The 16,916-nt window shown below is 39.2% G+C and overlaps 2 protein-coding genes and 1 long non-coding RNA gene across 3 annotated transcripts; 2 read left to right on the top strand and 1 right to left on the bottom strand.

Annotated features, from left to right (window-relative positions):
* Window positions 1-1,901: 1,901 nt before the first annotated feature.
* Window positions 1,902-5,328, bottom strand: LOC104109488 (G-type lectin S-receptor-like serine/threonine-protein kinase At1g11300). Its single transcript, XM_070195638.1, has 7 exons — window positions 3,755-5,328; window positions 3,552-3,659; window positions 3,269-3,465; window positions 2,986-3,196; window positions 2,657-2,900; window positions 2,422-2,572; window positions 1,902-2,321 (listed from the first exon to the last, which is right to left on the bottom strand). The coding sequence occupies exons 1-7, from the start codon at window positions 5,034-5,036 to the stop codon at window positions 2,022-2,024; spliced, it is 2,493 nt and encodes an 830-aa protein (XP_070051739.1). The 5' UTR covers window positions 5,037-5,328; the 3' UTR covers window positions 1,902-2,021.
* LOC138906563 (uncharacterized) lies at window positions 2,815-3,517 on the top strand. Its single transcript, XR_011414017.1, has 2 exons — window positions 2,815-2,902; window positions 3,060-3,517. It is a non-coding gene; the product is annotated as an uncharacterized lncRNA (long non-coding RNA).
* Window positions 5,329-8,562: 3,234 nt separating the features above from the next.
* Window positions 8,563-10,065, top strand: LOC138905131 (uncharacterized). The gene is made up of 2 exons (XM_070193635.1): window positions 8,563-8,766; window positions 9,127-10,065. The coding sequence occupies exons 1-2, from the start codon at window positions 8,563-8,565 to the stop codon at window positions 10,063-10,065; spliced, it is 1,143 nt and encodes a 380-aa protein (XP_070049736.1).
* Window positions 10,066-16,916: the final 6,851 nt, after the last annotated feature.

Genomic DNA, 16,916 nt, shown 5'->3' with positions numbered 1-16,916 from the left:
GAGTTAAACAATATAAAACTTAAAATTCTTCCAGAATACTCACGTTGCTAGTTTGGTAGTTTCTTGTTACAACTCTTTGATGCCAAATAGAGTACTTTTTATTCAAGAAAAACAACTGGTGCATCTTGTTCCTCTTCATGCCTCGCGTCTTCGTCTCTCCTGGCTCACAGTTTGGTTTTGACTCCAAGTTGCTGCTAAATTTTCTCGCTTTCAATTTGCTTACCAATTAGAATTGTAAACGTTTTTCGGATTTTCTTTTATGTACTCCATTTGTTGGCAGGAAAGTTTTTCCTCTCCAAACCCTTATTAATTCTCACGCCACACCATTCTGTTGGGCTTTGGCCTCACAAGTTGCTTTATTTCTTTTTTTTTTAATTGTTAGCTAAATGATCAATTTGTCCTTTTTAAATTATGGGGTATTACAAATGGAAGGATGACAACAATAACCCTTACTATTTTCACCATGCTTATCTTAGGTTTGTCCACCTTTATGCCACTAAAAGTTGAAAGAAATGATGTAATAGGAGTGACAATTTCCATCAGTTATGCTAGTGCGAACTTCCAACAACTATAAGCAGTAGCATTACATCTGTGTGAAATATCTTTACCTCAACATGTTGGTGAGTAAGCATTTTCCTAGGTCTTTGTAGCTTCTTGATGTTTATTAGCAGTAGCATTACATCATGGCTAACAGATCCTAACTAATAAACCCTATCAACCACATAAGCTGAAAATTTATTTTCACCAATTCAGTGCTAATTCTGTTTGTTGCATTGGCATTTATTCAACGACTTTCTCTGCTTCTTGTAGTTTCCCAGATTGGTCAAGAAAATCCACTAGTGAAGCATAATTTTGATCTCCTGGTTTCCTAATGTGCTTTTTACAGCAGTTAACCCGGAGTTAGACGGAAGTGGGGCGTCTTTTTTAGTTGAACTTTTTATTCGGGTCGAGTTAGTATTTGGGGTGGGTTGGTCCGAAAAAACGGATAGATATGTGTGAGTCTTTCTAATAGGTTAGATATTTTAATTTCGACCAATAAGAAGAAGTCACGTGGAATTTAAATAATTATTATTTTTAATTCAGCATTGATGCAACGGTCAAAGGGTATAAGTGAACCAAAAAGGTGTATGGTATTTTTAGCCCAATAGGTGGGTAAAGGGTATTTTCAAACCTTTTCCAATAGCTTAGGGGCATTTTAAACCCTTTTCCGAATTATCCAATATGGCTAAGTTGGTTAAAATAATGAAAGCAGATTTATAATGGACTCTCGAATTGTTAAAATCAAAACCTTAATGAGGAGATTAAAATGAGAGGTTTCAGATCATGACCAGCCATGCTATATATATTTCAGTTGGATGCGTATATGAGAAGCTGAACAATACGAACAAATGCCTTTTTTTCCGAGAACAAAGGTCAGTATTTTTCTCTTACTTTTAATGTGGCCACTTTTGAAGATTACAACAACCTACTAGGATTACACTATTAGGGTCTGGGGAGTGTACGCAACCTTAACTTAAAGCAAAAAGACTGTTTCCGAATAGTAGTAAAGATTGATAATAATGTTTTAAGTGTTAGACTGGAACAATTGATATTAAAATTAAACGTTAAGATAGCTGTAATGGAAGTCATTTTCCCCATGAAAGAAAGGTAACTCCAAATCTAGTAGTAGATGAACTCTCTAATTTCAAGAAACACATCTTTTTAGGCTACTGCTTGGATATGGATTCTACTATCAAACAATATAGCATTGCTTTCTCTCTGTGTGTTTGTGGAGGGTGCAGAACTAAAACAATTTATTAATCTGATGTTATTAGTGCTGAACTCATGATTAAACACCTACTACATAAGTGACTTGCACAGTTTACTCTTTTCTCTTGAATTCTTAATGTACTGAGATAATATTGAGTGGAATCATTACCAAATGAATCAGAGGCAGTAATAATTACAGGAAAGAATCAGATACATCCCTAATTACAGGGGGAGGAATAAAATACATGCCCAAATTAAAATGCTAAAATGTCTTATCGTCCTTCCATAATAGTAATGCTAACTGTGTTGACAGAGCCTTGAGTTTTAGAAGATTCCTTCTCAGAACAGCTCGGTCTTGTTGTAAATGCAGGTTGTTTAGGACTTGGCAAATCAGAAATTTCACTAGTGAGCATAGATAGAACCACCGAAACATTTGGTCTATCTTCTGCATATTCTTGAACACATAATAGCCCAACATGTGCACATCTCAGAATTTCCCTTTCAAACTGCACATCTATTATCTTGGGATCAACCAATTCGACAATGTTGTTTTCGTTCCAACACTTCCATGCCTGAAGAGCAAGTGCATTTGACAACACAATGGAAACTTGAATTAAGAAAAGTTGTCATTTCATAAAAAGTAGTAGGAGCTTAATTTTCATATGAACTTACATATGCTAGAAGGCTTAATGCACAGTCATCTTGGTGAAAGCTTGTGTTCCTCCTTCCACTAATAATTTCCAGTAACAAAACTCCGAAACTGTAAACATCTGATTTTTCTGAGAATCTTCCTTCCATTGCATATTCAGGTGCCATGTAACCACTGCATCATGTTATATTTTTGAATGTTTACTTTGTGTATTCTTTGCAATCATGAAAAGATAAAGACAAAGATACACGAACTTACTAGGTACCAACAACTCTCTCTGTGTTGGCCTGATCTTGGTTGCCTGGAAAAATCCTTGCCATGCCAAAATCTGAAATTTTCGGGTTCAGTTGTTCATCCAGCAAAATGTTGCTTGCTTTCAAATCCCTGTGAATAATCCTTAGCCTTGAATCTCTGTGAAGGTAAAGAAGGCCTCGACCAATTCCCTCAATGATGATCACACGTTTACTCCAATCAAGGAACTCTTTCTCTTCAGGGTTTGAACCTGTAAGTTTGAGAATATTTCAAACAATATCCTTTTTAGCTAGACACTATGGTATATAAAAGAAAAGTAATGGTAATCAACTAACCGAAGAGATATGCATCTAAGCTTCTTTTTGGCATGTATTCATAAACCAGCATCTTCTCCCCTCTTTCTATGCAGCAGCCAAGGAGCCTAACAAGATTACGATGTTGAAGTTTGGAAATCACCACAACCTCATTCATAAACTCCTCTAGCCCCTGACCAGAAGACTGTGAAAGCCTTTTCACAGCAATTTCATGTCCCTCTGGCAATTTCCCCTGTAGTTATATCATTCCGTCAATGCCTATTCCGAAAAAGATAATAAATGACTCAATGACAGAGAACATTACCTTGTAAACTGGACCAAAACCTCCCTGCCCAAGCTTGCTAGACAAGTTAAAATTGTCAGTTGCACTTGCTAAGATGTCAAAGTTGTATACGAATAGCTCTTCAAATTTAGCTTGGTTGATGTCATCTGTAACCATGCTTTCCTTGTAGAAGTTTGGCAATGATTCTCTTAATAAGAGCTCACTCTTTTTCTTCCTTCCTGATTCAAAAGCACATTAGAGATAAACTGATAGTGAATGATTAAAGCTACTGTAGATTTGCTAATGTTACAGATTAGATTGTTACCTCTGTGCTTAGCCAAATATTTACATGAAAAGTATCCAAAAATGGCAAGAACTATTGAGCCTACAGGTACTATGATCCCAATGGCTACTTTAATATCTCTCTTTTGATCTGCATTCCAAAAATAGTTTCCATTATACATATGTTTTTGGCAATTGCAGAGTTTTATACTAGCATATATTATTGTTCTGAAAAAGAGGTATTACCAAGCTCAGTGTATGCAAGGCGAAGGAATAAATCTGCCCCGCCCGTGGAGAATTTCTGAACATCAAGTAAGATTCCTTCCCAATGCATGCATCCTATGCCTATGTAGTATGAATAAGCTATGCAGGTATTATTCCTCAAGCAACCCTTATAACAATCTTCAACGGAAAAAGGCACCCAAATAGCAAAATCCGGTACTTTCATCGACTGCAGCTTCAGAAACCAATCTTGCTTACCTTGCTCAATGTTAGAGTCGTTTCTTTCGTTCTCTAATGCAGTCTTTCTGATGCATCCATTGGTCCAGTTTCCTTTTCCCCATTCCTCTTGACTTTTTGGTTTAAACCCTTGCAAACAAGTGCAAATTGGTGAACTATTAGGATCACAGCTTCCAAAAGGTCCACACTTTCCATAAAAATCACACTCATTTGCAGGACTTGCCCATGTTACTGTCCAGTCATTCTTCCTAGCATATAGTAGTTCTTTTTCCTGCAAAAATCCTGTTGAGTTCAAGACTAAGTAGAGTATCTCATCACCATGACCTGTATATGAATAGGAGAAGTAGGCACTACCCATGTTGTCATTTACTAGATCAAATCCGTTGAGATAGAAAGAAGTCATATCTGGCATTCCAATGAAAATCTGTTTATTCCATGGACCGCTACGCCAATGAGGTAAGCCATTCTTCCATATGAAAATTTGGGGAATGGTTTCAGGTTGAATTCCAGCTGAGAAACTCCCATCAGAAGGATCTAAGGGACTTCTCCATGATTTCAGCAGATTCGTCGTGTTAGTACTCTTATCGCTGCCAAGTTTCATGTACTGCAAGAAAGAATCTGAAAGATCACTAAAACTTTCCCATAGAGTTCTCCCACTGGAGCTGTCTTTCAAAACTAAGTTTCCAGTATCTGAGAGCTGGGCAGTAGTATTTCTCACAGCTGTTGAAATATTGGATGACCAAATACTCTTCTTATGTGCATTCAAGATTACAAGATTTCCACCTTCTGATATAGTTATTCTTCCACTAGAATCTTGTAAAGGACTGTCTCTGTTGGCTACCCATACAACACTTGGTGTTTGGGTATTAAACATAATACCAACATAACGATTCGTCGAATTCTCTGGACTAAAAAATCCCAATATGAATCTGTTATTATTGGAAACTAAAGTTTCTGAACCACCCAGAGATTGATTGATACTAATGGTGTCTGATAAAGCATTTGCTATATGAAAAAACAGAACAAGAACAGTGCGCCAAAGATATATCTTGTTATAACTTAGCTTCATTGTTTATCAAGATTTCTTCTGCCAATAAGCATGAGAATTGTGGTTATCATCTGAAATTGATTTTCCTATCGTAGCAGTATGTCCTGATATTTTCACTTCTTTTTCTATTCCAGTTGCTCAACAGTACCCTTTTCTTCTTTGTCAACAACAAATGTCTGAATCAAATGCCTTGATTGACCCGTCATATTGGATTTCCTACAGTTGGTGATTACTAAAATGATTGATCATTAACTTAGGATGGCTAAGGAAACCACACCAACGTAAGGAAGTTTCCATGCTAATTAGAAATGTCAACAGTATGATATTTCCTTGTCAATCTTAACCCGGACATGACCAAAAAGTAACGCTGTGAATTTGGGGTCAGCGCTTTATTTGAACGTGGTAGTTCAAATGTCAAATTAAATAATATGTTGATTGAACATAGGCAGTGGGCAAAAAGAAATTTCACTAGAATAAGATTGTCAAATTAATCTCAGCAGCACTATATGACATAGGCAGGAAACTTCCTTCCCAGTTATTTTATAGAGTTATGTTTGAATACAGGAAGGCAATGGTTCAAAAATATGTCTACAATAATCGTTTATTTATTTTCCTTTTTAACATAATTTCTGATTATTGAATGTGAATTGTGTATTTGACCAAATCTTAATTAAAAAAACAAATTGAACCTTCCAAATATGGGTAAAAATGGTGGAGGATTAGCTGACACTACATAAAAAAGGGTTTCATTTTTTGAACATGTTCCAAAGTCACTTTCTGATTGGTTCCTGATTTGCTTGATTTCCGTGCGTTATATATATATATAGCCAAATTGTAAGGAAATCTCGTTTGGTGTTATTATCCTCTGAATCGATAAAAATTATAGATTCAGAATTGTAATTTTTTTAAGTTATTGATTTGTATATATTTAATAAATTTTTAAGATAAATATAGAGTTTTGACCAAAAGTATTGGTTCAGCCGAATCCACAACGTATGTGGGGATGGGATTCCCTCCGGTACTCTAATATCCAATAATTCTCAATGGCTACCTAGATGTATGCCATGTGTGCAGTTGAAGTTTCAAAGGCTTAGATTTACTTGTTCTTTTTAGTATTTTTTATTTGCATTATTAATAAATTATACTTTCTGTTTTTTTATGTATTAGATAAACAAAAAATGATCGGTGCTGCAACATGCCCGGACATGACCAAAAAGTAACGCTGTGAATTTAGGGTCAGCGCTTTATTTGAACGTGGTAGTTCAAATGTCAAATTAAATAATAGACCAAATACATTAAACTTGTCTCAACTTTTCATTTAGATATTTAAATATGAGAATCACGCGGAATTCTAGTTGTTTGGTCGAAAAACGCAAAAAATGAGGAACGATCATGGCGGGGCGGATACTATGGTTCCTTAGGTCGTATTTGATAGTCCGAAATTATTTAAGGCGATAGGGGTTAGGAGTTCCCGGGACCACTCGGAAGGCGTAGGCTATAACACACAAAAATATGGGAATCGCGCGGAATTCTAGTTGTTTGGCCGAAAAATGCAAAAAATGAGGAGCGATCATGGCGGGGTGGTTACTATGGTTCCTTAGGTCGTATTTGATAGTCCGGAAAAATTTTAGGCGATAGGGGTCCGGAGGTCCCGGGACCACTCGGAAGGTGTGGGCTATAACACACAAAAATATGGGAATCGCGCGGAATTCTAGTTGTTTGGCCGAAAAACGCAAAAAATAAGGAACGATCATGGCGGGGCGGATACTATGGTTCCTTAGGTCGTATTTGATTGCCCGAAATTTTTTTAGGCGATCGGGGTCCGCAGCTCTTGGGACCACTCGGAATGCATGGGTATAGCACACGAAAATATGGGAATCGGGCGAAATTCTAGTTTTTTGGCCAAAAAATGCTAAAACATCCAACTTGTTATTTAAATATTTCTGAATATTGATTACGTGAATTTGTGCGAGTCTAGGAGTTGTGCATAATAGGTTAATTCTCTATGGGATTCGACTCCAGACTTGTTAACCGGAATATATTTGCAATGACTGCTTAGTCCTTTTTATAAGGCATAGTTGGGCATGATCAAATTTTGACATCGTTGCCGGGGACTTTAACAGTGTTATTAATTACAGCTAAAATAAGTGCAAGAATTCTTAGTGTAGTCAATTTTCTTTATTTTAAACTAAATGCATTAAAATTCTAACGTTTGTAGTCTTGGGTGTTACAGGTGCATGCCTAGAAACTCCTCAAGAACTGGTGAATTGTTCCAAGCATTATCAGATCCTGAGAAAGTTTTCAAGGCACTGAATCATGCAAACAAGAAGGGCAAACAACAACATAACTCAATAGAATAAATCGAAACAGACATGGATGACGGAATAGAAAATCCAAACAACAAAAATAATGCGATGACCCAAACAATCAGGGTGTGGTGTCTCTTGTGCCAGAAGCAGCATTGTATGATTGGGCACAACCCACTGCCAAAAATCTAGCAACCGCAATTGCAGTCCCTCAGATACAAGCGGAATCATTTCAAATCACAAACAACATGCTATATTTGTTGCAGAACAAGGGACTGTTCTCAGGGTCTTACATTGAAGATCCTCGGCAGCATCTAAAAAATTTCCTGTCAATATGTGTCACACAAAGGCAACCTAATGTGATACCGGAAGCAATAAAACTGTTATTGTTTCCATTCTCGGTGACGGGAGAGGCTCAGACTTGGCTTAATTCACTCCCCATAAACTCCATCACTATTTGGGAGGAATTAGTCAAGCAATTTCTAAACAAGTTCTAACTACCCAATAAGACTGCCAAACAAATTGATGAGATATTGAGATTCAGGCAGAGACCAACAAAAATACTACAAGAAACGTGGAAGAGGTTTAAGGATATGCTAGTTAAGTGTCCACATCATGGCATTCCAGATCAGATGTTGGGGCAGAGGTTCTACATGGGATTGGCAGACAGCTTAAAAGCCAATGTTGATGCTTCAGCAGGTGGAGAATTTTTGAGCAAATAATTCAGTGAATGCAAGATCCTACTTGATAAAATGGCTCAAAACTCAGGATGGATGACAAGAGACTCTACGATCATTCATGTCGTTCACTCAGTGGCTTTAAACCCAAACAACTCCATAGCCGAAAATATGGCCACTTTGATGATGCAACTGAGTATCCTCACCAAAAAGATCGATGAATCAAGTCAGAAAAAGCAGGTACACATAGTTGACGCGACTAATGAGGGCTTATGTACACCATGCATTAACCAACCATATGTATGCTCTTGGAGTGCGTAAAGTGACAACCAACACTATCGGGAAGATATGAACTATGTGGCCAACTATGGAGGACAAAGGCAAGGTGGTCAGAATTGGGAGCAACAGAATCAACAATATAGACAAGCACGACAACAGTACAATAATAGCATCAATCCTGTAGCTATGCGACCACAGGGTCAAGTTGTGCCGTACCAAAGGCAACAGGGATACAACCAGTAAAATTAGCAGCTAGCTTATCAACAGCCTCAACAACAGCAAATAATGAGACAAGATGATGGGTTGTCTGAAATTAAAGGAATGTTGCAACAACTGATTGGGTCCAATGGAAAAATGCAAGAGAGAGTGGACACACATGAATCATCGATAAAAGGCATTGAGATTCAATTAAGACATATATCAATGGCTTTAAATAACCGCCCCCAAGGGACGTTACCTGCAGACACAGAAGTTAATCCAAAAAAGCAGGTCCCGAAATAGCTTATGGCAGTGAGTCTAAGAAATGGTAGAGATCTAGATCTAGAGCAAGAAATTTCTTGTGAAGGCCGACCAACTGAAACACTTGTGCCAGTACCCATTGAGGTAGATAATTCAACAAGTTTAACTGAGGTGTCGATACAACATGCATAAGAGAGCACAAGAAAAGAAAAAGAGGTTGCGAAGGAGACTGATGTAGCACAATAAATGGCAGAAGAAGTAGTGCCTGAGCAGGATAAAACTCAAATCACAGGAAGGAAGCGACCTCCAGTACCATTCCCATAGAGATTGGCCAAATATCAGAAGGATGAGCAGTATAAGAAGTTCATGGAGATGTTGAAACAAATCCAGGTGAACATTCCACTAATTTATGCCTTGAGGGAGATGCCTGGGTATGCCAAAATGATGAAGGATTTGATGTCTCGTAAGTTCGACTTTCAAGACTTGTCCACTGTTACACTAACCCAGACCTGTAGTGCTTTCGTGATGAGACCCATAGCTAAGAAGTTGTCAGACCCAGGGAGTTTCACAATCCCATGCACAATAAGAAGCTATGCTTTTGCCAAAGCATTGTGTGATTTGGGGGAAAGCATAAACTTGATGCCCTTGGCTATCTACAAAAGGTTAGGCATTGGAAGAGCAAGACCCACATCAATATTACTACAGCTAGCCGACCGGACAGTGAAGAGGCCATCAGGTGTCCTTGATGATGTAATAGTGCAGGCTGGAAATTTTGTGTTCCCAGTAGATTTTGTCATTCTGGACTGCCGGGTTGACGAAGAGATCCCCATAATTTTGGGAAGACCATTTTTGGCCACTGGGAGAGCTCTAATTGATTGTGAAACTAGAGAGCTAAAAATGAGACTTAACGATAAAGAGATAACATTCAATGTGCAGAAGTCTGTGCGGCGACCAAGTGAATTTGCTAACTGCTCTCTAATAGAAGATGTGGATGTAATTTTGGATGAGAAAGACGAGACTCCGAACGCTAAAGACCCTCTAGCAGCCTGTCTCATAAACTTAGAAGAAGTAGATGGAGAGGACTTGGCAGAGTGGGTGCTGGCTCTTGAAGGTCAAGGGTTCTGGAAAAGAGAGCTCGAATTTGAGTCTTTTCACTTAGAAGAAAGAAAGACTTCTCCAGCTAAGCCATCGATCGAGGAGCCACCACAGTTGGAATTGAAACAGCTACCACCTCATCCCATGTATGCTTTCTTAGGACCTAAATCAACTTTACCTATTATTATCTCATATGGTTTGTTAAATGTGCAGGAAGAACAACTTTTGCATTAATAGAGTGCAAAACTGCAATTGGTTGGACCATTGCAGATATTAAGGGTATCAGCCCAGCCTTCTGTATGCATAATATTTTACTGGAAGATGACCACAAACCTTCCAGCGAACATCAAAGAAGGTTGAACTCCAACATAAAAGAAGTCGTGAAAAAGGAGGTGATAAAGTGGTTAGATACGGGAATCATTTTCCCCATCTCCGACATCAATTGGATTAACCCAGTTCAATGTGTGCCAAAGAAAGGTGGAATAACTGTTCTGTAAAACGATAACAACAAGCTTATCTCAACAACAACAGTCACATGATGGCGAATTTGTATGGACTATAGAAGATTGAACAAGGCCACCCGAAAAGACCATTTTCCCTTGCCGTTCATTGATCAGATGCTAGATAGATTGGCTAGGAGGTCCTACTTCTGCTTTCTGGATGGATACTCGTGGTATAATCAGATCTCTATTTCCCTGGAAGATAGAGAGAAAACATCATTCACATGTCTACATGGCGTCTACGCTTTCCGGAGAATGTCGTTCGTCCTATGCAATACACCCACCACATTTCAAAGGTGCGTGATGGCCATCTTCATAGATATGGTAGAAGACATAATGGAAGTCTTCATGGATGATTTCTCAGTGGTGGGATACTCATTCGATGATTGCCTTAAGAATCTGAAAAGAGTGCCGAAAAGATGTGTGGAGACCAATCTGGTGCTCAACTGGGAAAAGTGCCATTTCATGGTACAAGAAGGTATAGTCTTGGGGCACCTAGTGTTAAGTAAAGGCATTGAGGTGGATCGTGCAAAGGTTTATGTGATAGAAAAGTTCCACCACCTACTTCCGTCAAAGCAATAAGAAGTTTCCTTGGCCATGCCGGTTTCTACAGATGGTTTATAAAAGATTTTTCCCAAATTGCTAACCCCTTGTGTAAACTGCTTGAAAAAGATCACCTTTTTGTATTTTTGATGACTGCAGGGTAGCGTTTGAGGAGTTGAAAAAGAAACGGTGACTGCACCAATCATAGTCACCCCCGACTAGGGGAAACCTTTCGAACTGATGTGCGATGCAAGCAACTATATTGTGGGAGCCATTCTTGGGCAACAAAAAGATGAAGTCATGCATCCGATATACTATGCAATTAGAACCTTGAATTGCGCCCAACTGAATTACACAGTGACAGAGAAAGAGATGCTAGCTGTGGTGTTTGCATTTGATAAATTTCTGGTCATACTTGATATGCTCAAAGGTAATTGTTTACACTAACCATGCTGCCCTCAGGTACCTAATTGAGAAAAATGAGTCAAAGCCGCACCTAATTCGATGGGTGCTACTGTTACAAGGGTTCGACTTGGAAATTCGGGACCGAAAGGGAACATAAAACCAAGTTACTGGTCATTTGTCCAGGCTTGAAGGAGCGAAAAAGAAGTTTGAGGTGGAGGAGATCATGGAGACTTTCCCATATGAACAACTCTTAGAAACGAGCCTTGAGGCTACACCATGGTATGCAGATATTACAAATTACCTAGCAAGTGGTATTGTTCCCTATGACTTGTCTTCTGTTCAAAACAAAAAGTTATTTCGTGATGGTCGCATGTATTTCTAGGATGAACCATATTTTTTTAGGATTTATCTTATTAACATAATCCGGAGATACATTCCCGAGATAGATCAATCTTTTGTTTTGCAGGCATGTCATGCTTCACCGTATGGTGGACATTTTGGAGGTGTAAGGACAACGGCTAAAGTGTTGGAGTCAGGTTTTTATTGGCCGACGTTGTTTAAAGATGCACACTTCTGGGTGAAAAGTTGTGATGAGTGCCAATAGACGAGGAATATTTCTCGTTGACATGAGATGCCCATAAACCCAATTCAAGAGGTAGAAGTATTCGATGTATGGGGAATCGACTTTATGGGACCATTTGTCAGCTCATATAACAACAAGTACATACTTGTAGCGGTAGACAATGTCTCGAAATGGGTAGAAGTCGTGGCACTTACAACAAATGATGCAAAGGCAGTTATTGGTTTCCTGAGAAAAAATATCTTCACCCGATTTGGCACTCCAAGAGCTACCATTAGTGATGGGGGCACCCACTTCTGCAACCTAGCCTTTGCAAAGTTGTTGGAGAAATATGGCGTTCGCCATAAAGTTGCTACTCCGTATCACCCACAAACAAGTGGGCAAGTCGAGGTGTCAAACAGAGAAATCAAGAGTGTTTTGACCAAAACTATAAATGCTACTCGGGCAAGAAAATTGGATGATGCGCTATGGGCTTACCACACTGCATTCAAAACTCCGATTGGTAAGTCACCGTATAAATTGGTGTTTGGAAAGGCATGTCACTTGCCGGTGGAGTTAGAGCATAAAGCCTTCTGGGTGTTACGACAATTAAATCTGGACTTGGAGGCTGCTGGAACTAGTAGAGTCATAGAGTTGCATGAACTTGACGAGTTCCGTTACCATGCTTTTGAGAGTACAAGGTTATACAAGTAAAGAATGAAACTGGTGCACGACAAAAACATTCTTGAGCGAAATTTTAAGCTGGGAGACGTGGTATTATTATTAAAATCGAGATTGAGGTTGTTTCCAGGCAAATTGAAGTCAAGATGGTCAGGACCATTTCGTGTGCTAGAGATTCATCCCACCAGAGCTGTAGAGATTGCTTCAGAAGATGGTTCTCGTAAGTTCAGAGTCAATGGTCACAGGTTGAAACTTTATTTGGGCATGGATGAGACGAAAGTAGTATCGGTGACTCATTTTCTAGAGCCAACAATGTTGAGCGAGCCTTAAGTCAATTGCATGCGTTGTGCCGCGACGTTAAATTAGGCGCTTCATAGGAGGCAACCCATTGTAATGTTGTATTCGTCATGCCATGACGTTAACTAAGGCGCTCATTGGGAGGCAACCCAATTCGTAGTTGATTTTTAGCATAATTAAAAAAAATCGTTTGTAGGAACTAACATATTTGCAGGCAATTTTGGCGGATTGTGCACTGGACCTCACATCGCTAGGTCCCCAGCGAGCTAGGCCGGGCGGAAAGCCTCGCGTCGCCAGCGTTATTTCTCACGTGGGAGCTTGCCTTGCGTGGGTTACATCAAGGTGAAACGCGCGTACTGTCTCGCACCACGCGCCCCACATCTCGCGTTGGAGCTCGCTTCGCATGGGGTATAGCGCGCCATTAGATTCGCGTCGCAAGGTAAGTATTTTTTCCGATTTTCTTTTAATCCTTTTGTTTTGTTCCTTTTAAAATCCCTCCCTTAAAACATAAACTAAACGCCTCAAACATTACTCATAACGATCTCACACACTCATGCCTCAAGAACCCTCCCACACAAAACCTTTGAAGACAAGCACTCTATGCTCTTTCCTTCACCTGCAACATCAATTCAAGGGCAATCCCTCCTCTTAAATATCTAATGTATGGTTTCTACATCCATTCTTTGGAAATTTCGAATTGGGTGAATGGATGTCATTGGATACAAATTTTGGGGTTGTTCTTCATTGTAACAATGTGTTTGTGTGTCCCAACCCCATGAACCATATATGAATGGTGTTGTTATTGTGTGAACAAGTGGTAGCACAAAACTCCCAAGCCAAATTGGGAGGGTGAGTCAATCCCTCATCCCTACAAGAACTCCCATGGCACTAGCACATGCTAAGTGTTTGTCATAATGCCTCAAAGGCATTCTTTGTCCCCATTGGAGCCCGAGTCTCCGGGATTGTGAGACTAGTGATATGGAGTCGTGCACCACTTTAAAATTTTAAGTGTGCGGTGGCTCACTAGTAGCCCGATGCTTCGAAATTGGAGGAAGCACCTACTTGTCATTTCTAGATTCTCATACTAAGAAAAGATGAGGTGAAGCCTGAGTAACCTCGAAATTTGTTGAAATTTATGTGTTGAACTCTTAAGTGTGGGGTCACAAGACCATGTTTTGAATTTTGCAATGCGTCCTAAATTGATTATTGCTCACTTGTGTAGATACAAACATGCCTCCAAGGAAGGACACCAGTAAAGGCAAGGCTACATCCACTTCTCCATCTAAGGCTAAGGCTCCCTCCACACCTCTACCGAAGAAGAGAAAAGAGGGTGAAGCCACTTCAAGTCAAGTTGAAGGACTGCAAGCAGTGGCAGCTATAGCACCCATTCGCCCACAATCTCAAGGATAGAGGGAGTTTGGAATCAAGAGCATACCTCCACATATTAAGGACTGGTACAAATGTTGTAGGCCGAGACATATACATCCGCAATCTGCTATTCATGAGCGTCGCCTAGAAGCCAAGTACAAGCAATTTGGAGAGGTATTAATGAGTTGGGGCTGCATTATGTGTTCAAAAAATACCAAGGATATCAATGTCAATCTGGTTTGAGAATTTTATGTCGGTTTTGATCCAAAGGATCCTGAGCAACTGGTGCCTATTCGTGGAAGGTTGATAGATTTTTTAGCCTCAACAATATACAATTTCTTAGGTGCGCCAGATGTTCCTCAGGAACCCTTGGACAATTTTATCACCCATCCAACATATCGAGAACTGAGACACACTCTTTGTGGTGTCAATTCTGTGGTGGCGTGAGTCCGGGATAAGAAAACTAATCGTCATAGGAAATTCCCCAAGAAGAAGATGAGGGCAGAGGCTCAAGTATGGCTGAAATTGATTAATACACGGCTCCTACCTTGCAATCACGACACTCTCATTAGCCGTGAGAGGAAGTGTGTGCTATATTTCCTCATGACTAGCCAACAGGTGAATGTGGGCAACTTGATCTGCTACCAGATGACTCAAGTGAGAACTAGCAAGAGAATTGATCGAACGCCCTTTCCAAACATGTTGACTCAGTACTTGAGACAGGAAGAGGTGGAGGAGGAGAAAGCTTTCGATCACATCATTGATCAGCCCCTACGACTAACGGACATTACAAGCGTCCGGGTTTAGGAGGAGACTGTTATGCCATCAATGACATGTGTCGAGCGCAATGCTCGCGGTGACAGCTTTATCACCCATTTATATGGGATAATGGACTTGTAGATTCGGATTGGGGACGTTTGGCCACTACAGAGGAGAGGGCCATATTAGAGGAAGATTTCCCGCTCAATGCTCATGCTCAGTGATGGCTATAGACTCCCAGAGGATGAGGATGTCAACATACCTGAGCAGTCCGAGCTCGAGACGGAGCAATAGGATGATGATGAGGAGGAGGACGAGGAGGAAGCAGGAGATGAGGAATGGGAAGCCTTCGAGGATGAAGGCGATGACGAAGCTTGATCACGGAGTTTTCATACACCCTACTTATTATTTATTTCTTGTTTTCTCTATATGAGTATGCACTAAGGACATTGCAAGAAATAAGGGTGGTAACTTGTAAATATTTGTCTTGTTTTAGTTATTTTTTTAGTTAGTGTCGTCTTTGCCTGGTATAAAAAAAAGTATAAAACATTGAACTCTTCCCGACGACGGATCTCCTAGACAGTTTTCTTTAGGGAATTAAGTCTAAAGAAAAAAAAAGCAAAAATATTTTCTTGTAGGTAGTGTAGTAATGCCCCTTGGTTTTTCTTTGTGTCGCGGTTCTTTTTCAAGGGTTTTAGTAGAATCGGGTGTAGTTAGTTTTAATTTTTAGGAGTAGAAACCACTGTGCTATGAATTGAATTGCACTGATATCTCTTGACTTTGTTATGCCTTGAGAATAGTGAGTATTCTGGTTGTGACGCATAGGCTCAATGTTTGACTCTAGTATAAGTACCTTAAATCGTAGGTTCTTAAATTTACTTAACTGCTTTAACTAGAGTGTCGTGATAAATACGATCCTGAGTGAATTATGTGCCATGTCTGTGTGAGGTTTGTATGTATTCTGTGCATTACAGTTGATGTCTAAAACTTTCCTCGTGTGTGTGCAAAGTAAAATAGTAGTCTTGTTCAGTCTGGGAAGTGATATAAGCGTTTCTTTATTGAGCCAGATATATATAGTTTACCCACCTAAATGTCATATAACGTAGTTAACCCCTTTGAACATATAATCTTGTTTCTTTGGTAACCACATTACAAGTCGTACCCCTTCGTTTGAATTAACCATGAGCATTTGAATTGTGAGGAATTATGTAAAAGTTAAAGTGTGGGGTGTTGGTTTAGCTTTTGGGTGGAACAAATGGAATAAGGAGAAAGGTGAACCATTTTGAAAAGAAACGAGAACAAATATATATCAATAAAAGTCACTTGGATTGAAGAAAAAAAAAATATATATATATATATATATATATATATATATATATATATATATATAGTTGTATTGTATGAAAAATAATTCTTGATAGTGGTGGCTAGTGATGTAATTGTGCTTAAACAAGGATGGGGTAATATACATTGATGTGAAGGTGAAGTTTTGGTTTGACATAAGTATCGGCTCGAGTGTTAAAGTATATGTATTAAAGTACTTAAAGGAGGTGTAGTCACTCATATCAAAATATATCCTACTCGACCCGCAACCAACATTACAACCAGTTAAAGTCCTACTTGATCCTAGACTTAATAACCTCGATTAGTAGAGTATTACTCTACGGGCAAGCCTCTGGTGCATCATTTGTGGCATATGAATATTATATCTGAGTGCGAGTGAATTATTCCTATCTTGAGTTCTTACGGTCTTAAAATGTATTGTGTGTGGTACACATCTCTTTTGTTGTGTGAGGGCACGTGATTTATGATGGAGAGGTAATGTTGTTGACCTCCATGTTAGAGTAAGTAAGTGAATTATGAATAATATATGGTATTTGTGAGTCAAATTTTGAGGTGAGGATGTTACATCTTTGTGCTTGGTATATTTTAAAGATTCTTGGTGTGACAAGTTAAGGGAATTGCTTAAAAAG

The sequence above is a fragment of the Nicotiana tomentosiformis genome, chromosome 2 (genome assembly GCF_000390325.3).
Source record: "Nicotiana tomentosiformis chromosome 2, ASM39032v3, whole genome shotgun sequence".
In the NCBI taxonomy this organism is placed as follows: Eukaryota; Viridiplantae; Streptophyta; class Magnoliopsida; order Solanales; family Solanaceae; genus Nicotiana; species Nicotiana tomentosiformis.
The sequence above is the reverse complement of the archived record's forward strand: the minus strand, read 5'-3'. Positions and strand labels throughout refer to the sequence as shown.

What these genes read in the sequence shown, in the direction of transcription:
- LOC104109488 (XM_070195638.1), bottom strand. Translation starts at nt 5,036, where the DNA reads ATGAAGCTAAGTTATAACAAGATATATCTTTGGCGCACTGTTCTTGTT. An exon ending in ATATTTGGCTAAGCACAGAG is followed by an intron (nt 3,466 to 3,551) that starts GTAACAATCTAA and finishes CTTTTGAATCAG; the next exon opens with GAAGGAAGAAAAAGAGTGAG. An exon ending in CTTAGATGCATATCTCTTCG is followed by an intron (nt 2,901 to 2,985) that starts GTTAGTTGATTA and finishes TCAAACTTACAG; the next exon opens with GTTCAAACCCTGAAGAGAAA.
- LOC138905131 (XM_070193635.1), top strand. Translation starts at nt 8,563, where the DNA reads ATGAGACAAGATGATGGGTTGTCTGAAATTAAAGGAATGTTGCAACAA. An exon ending in AAGTTAATCCAAAAAAGCAG is followed by an intron (nt 8,767 to 9,126) that starts GTCCCGAAATAG and finishes AAACAAATCCAG; the next exon opens with GTGAACATTCCACTAATTTA.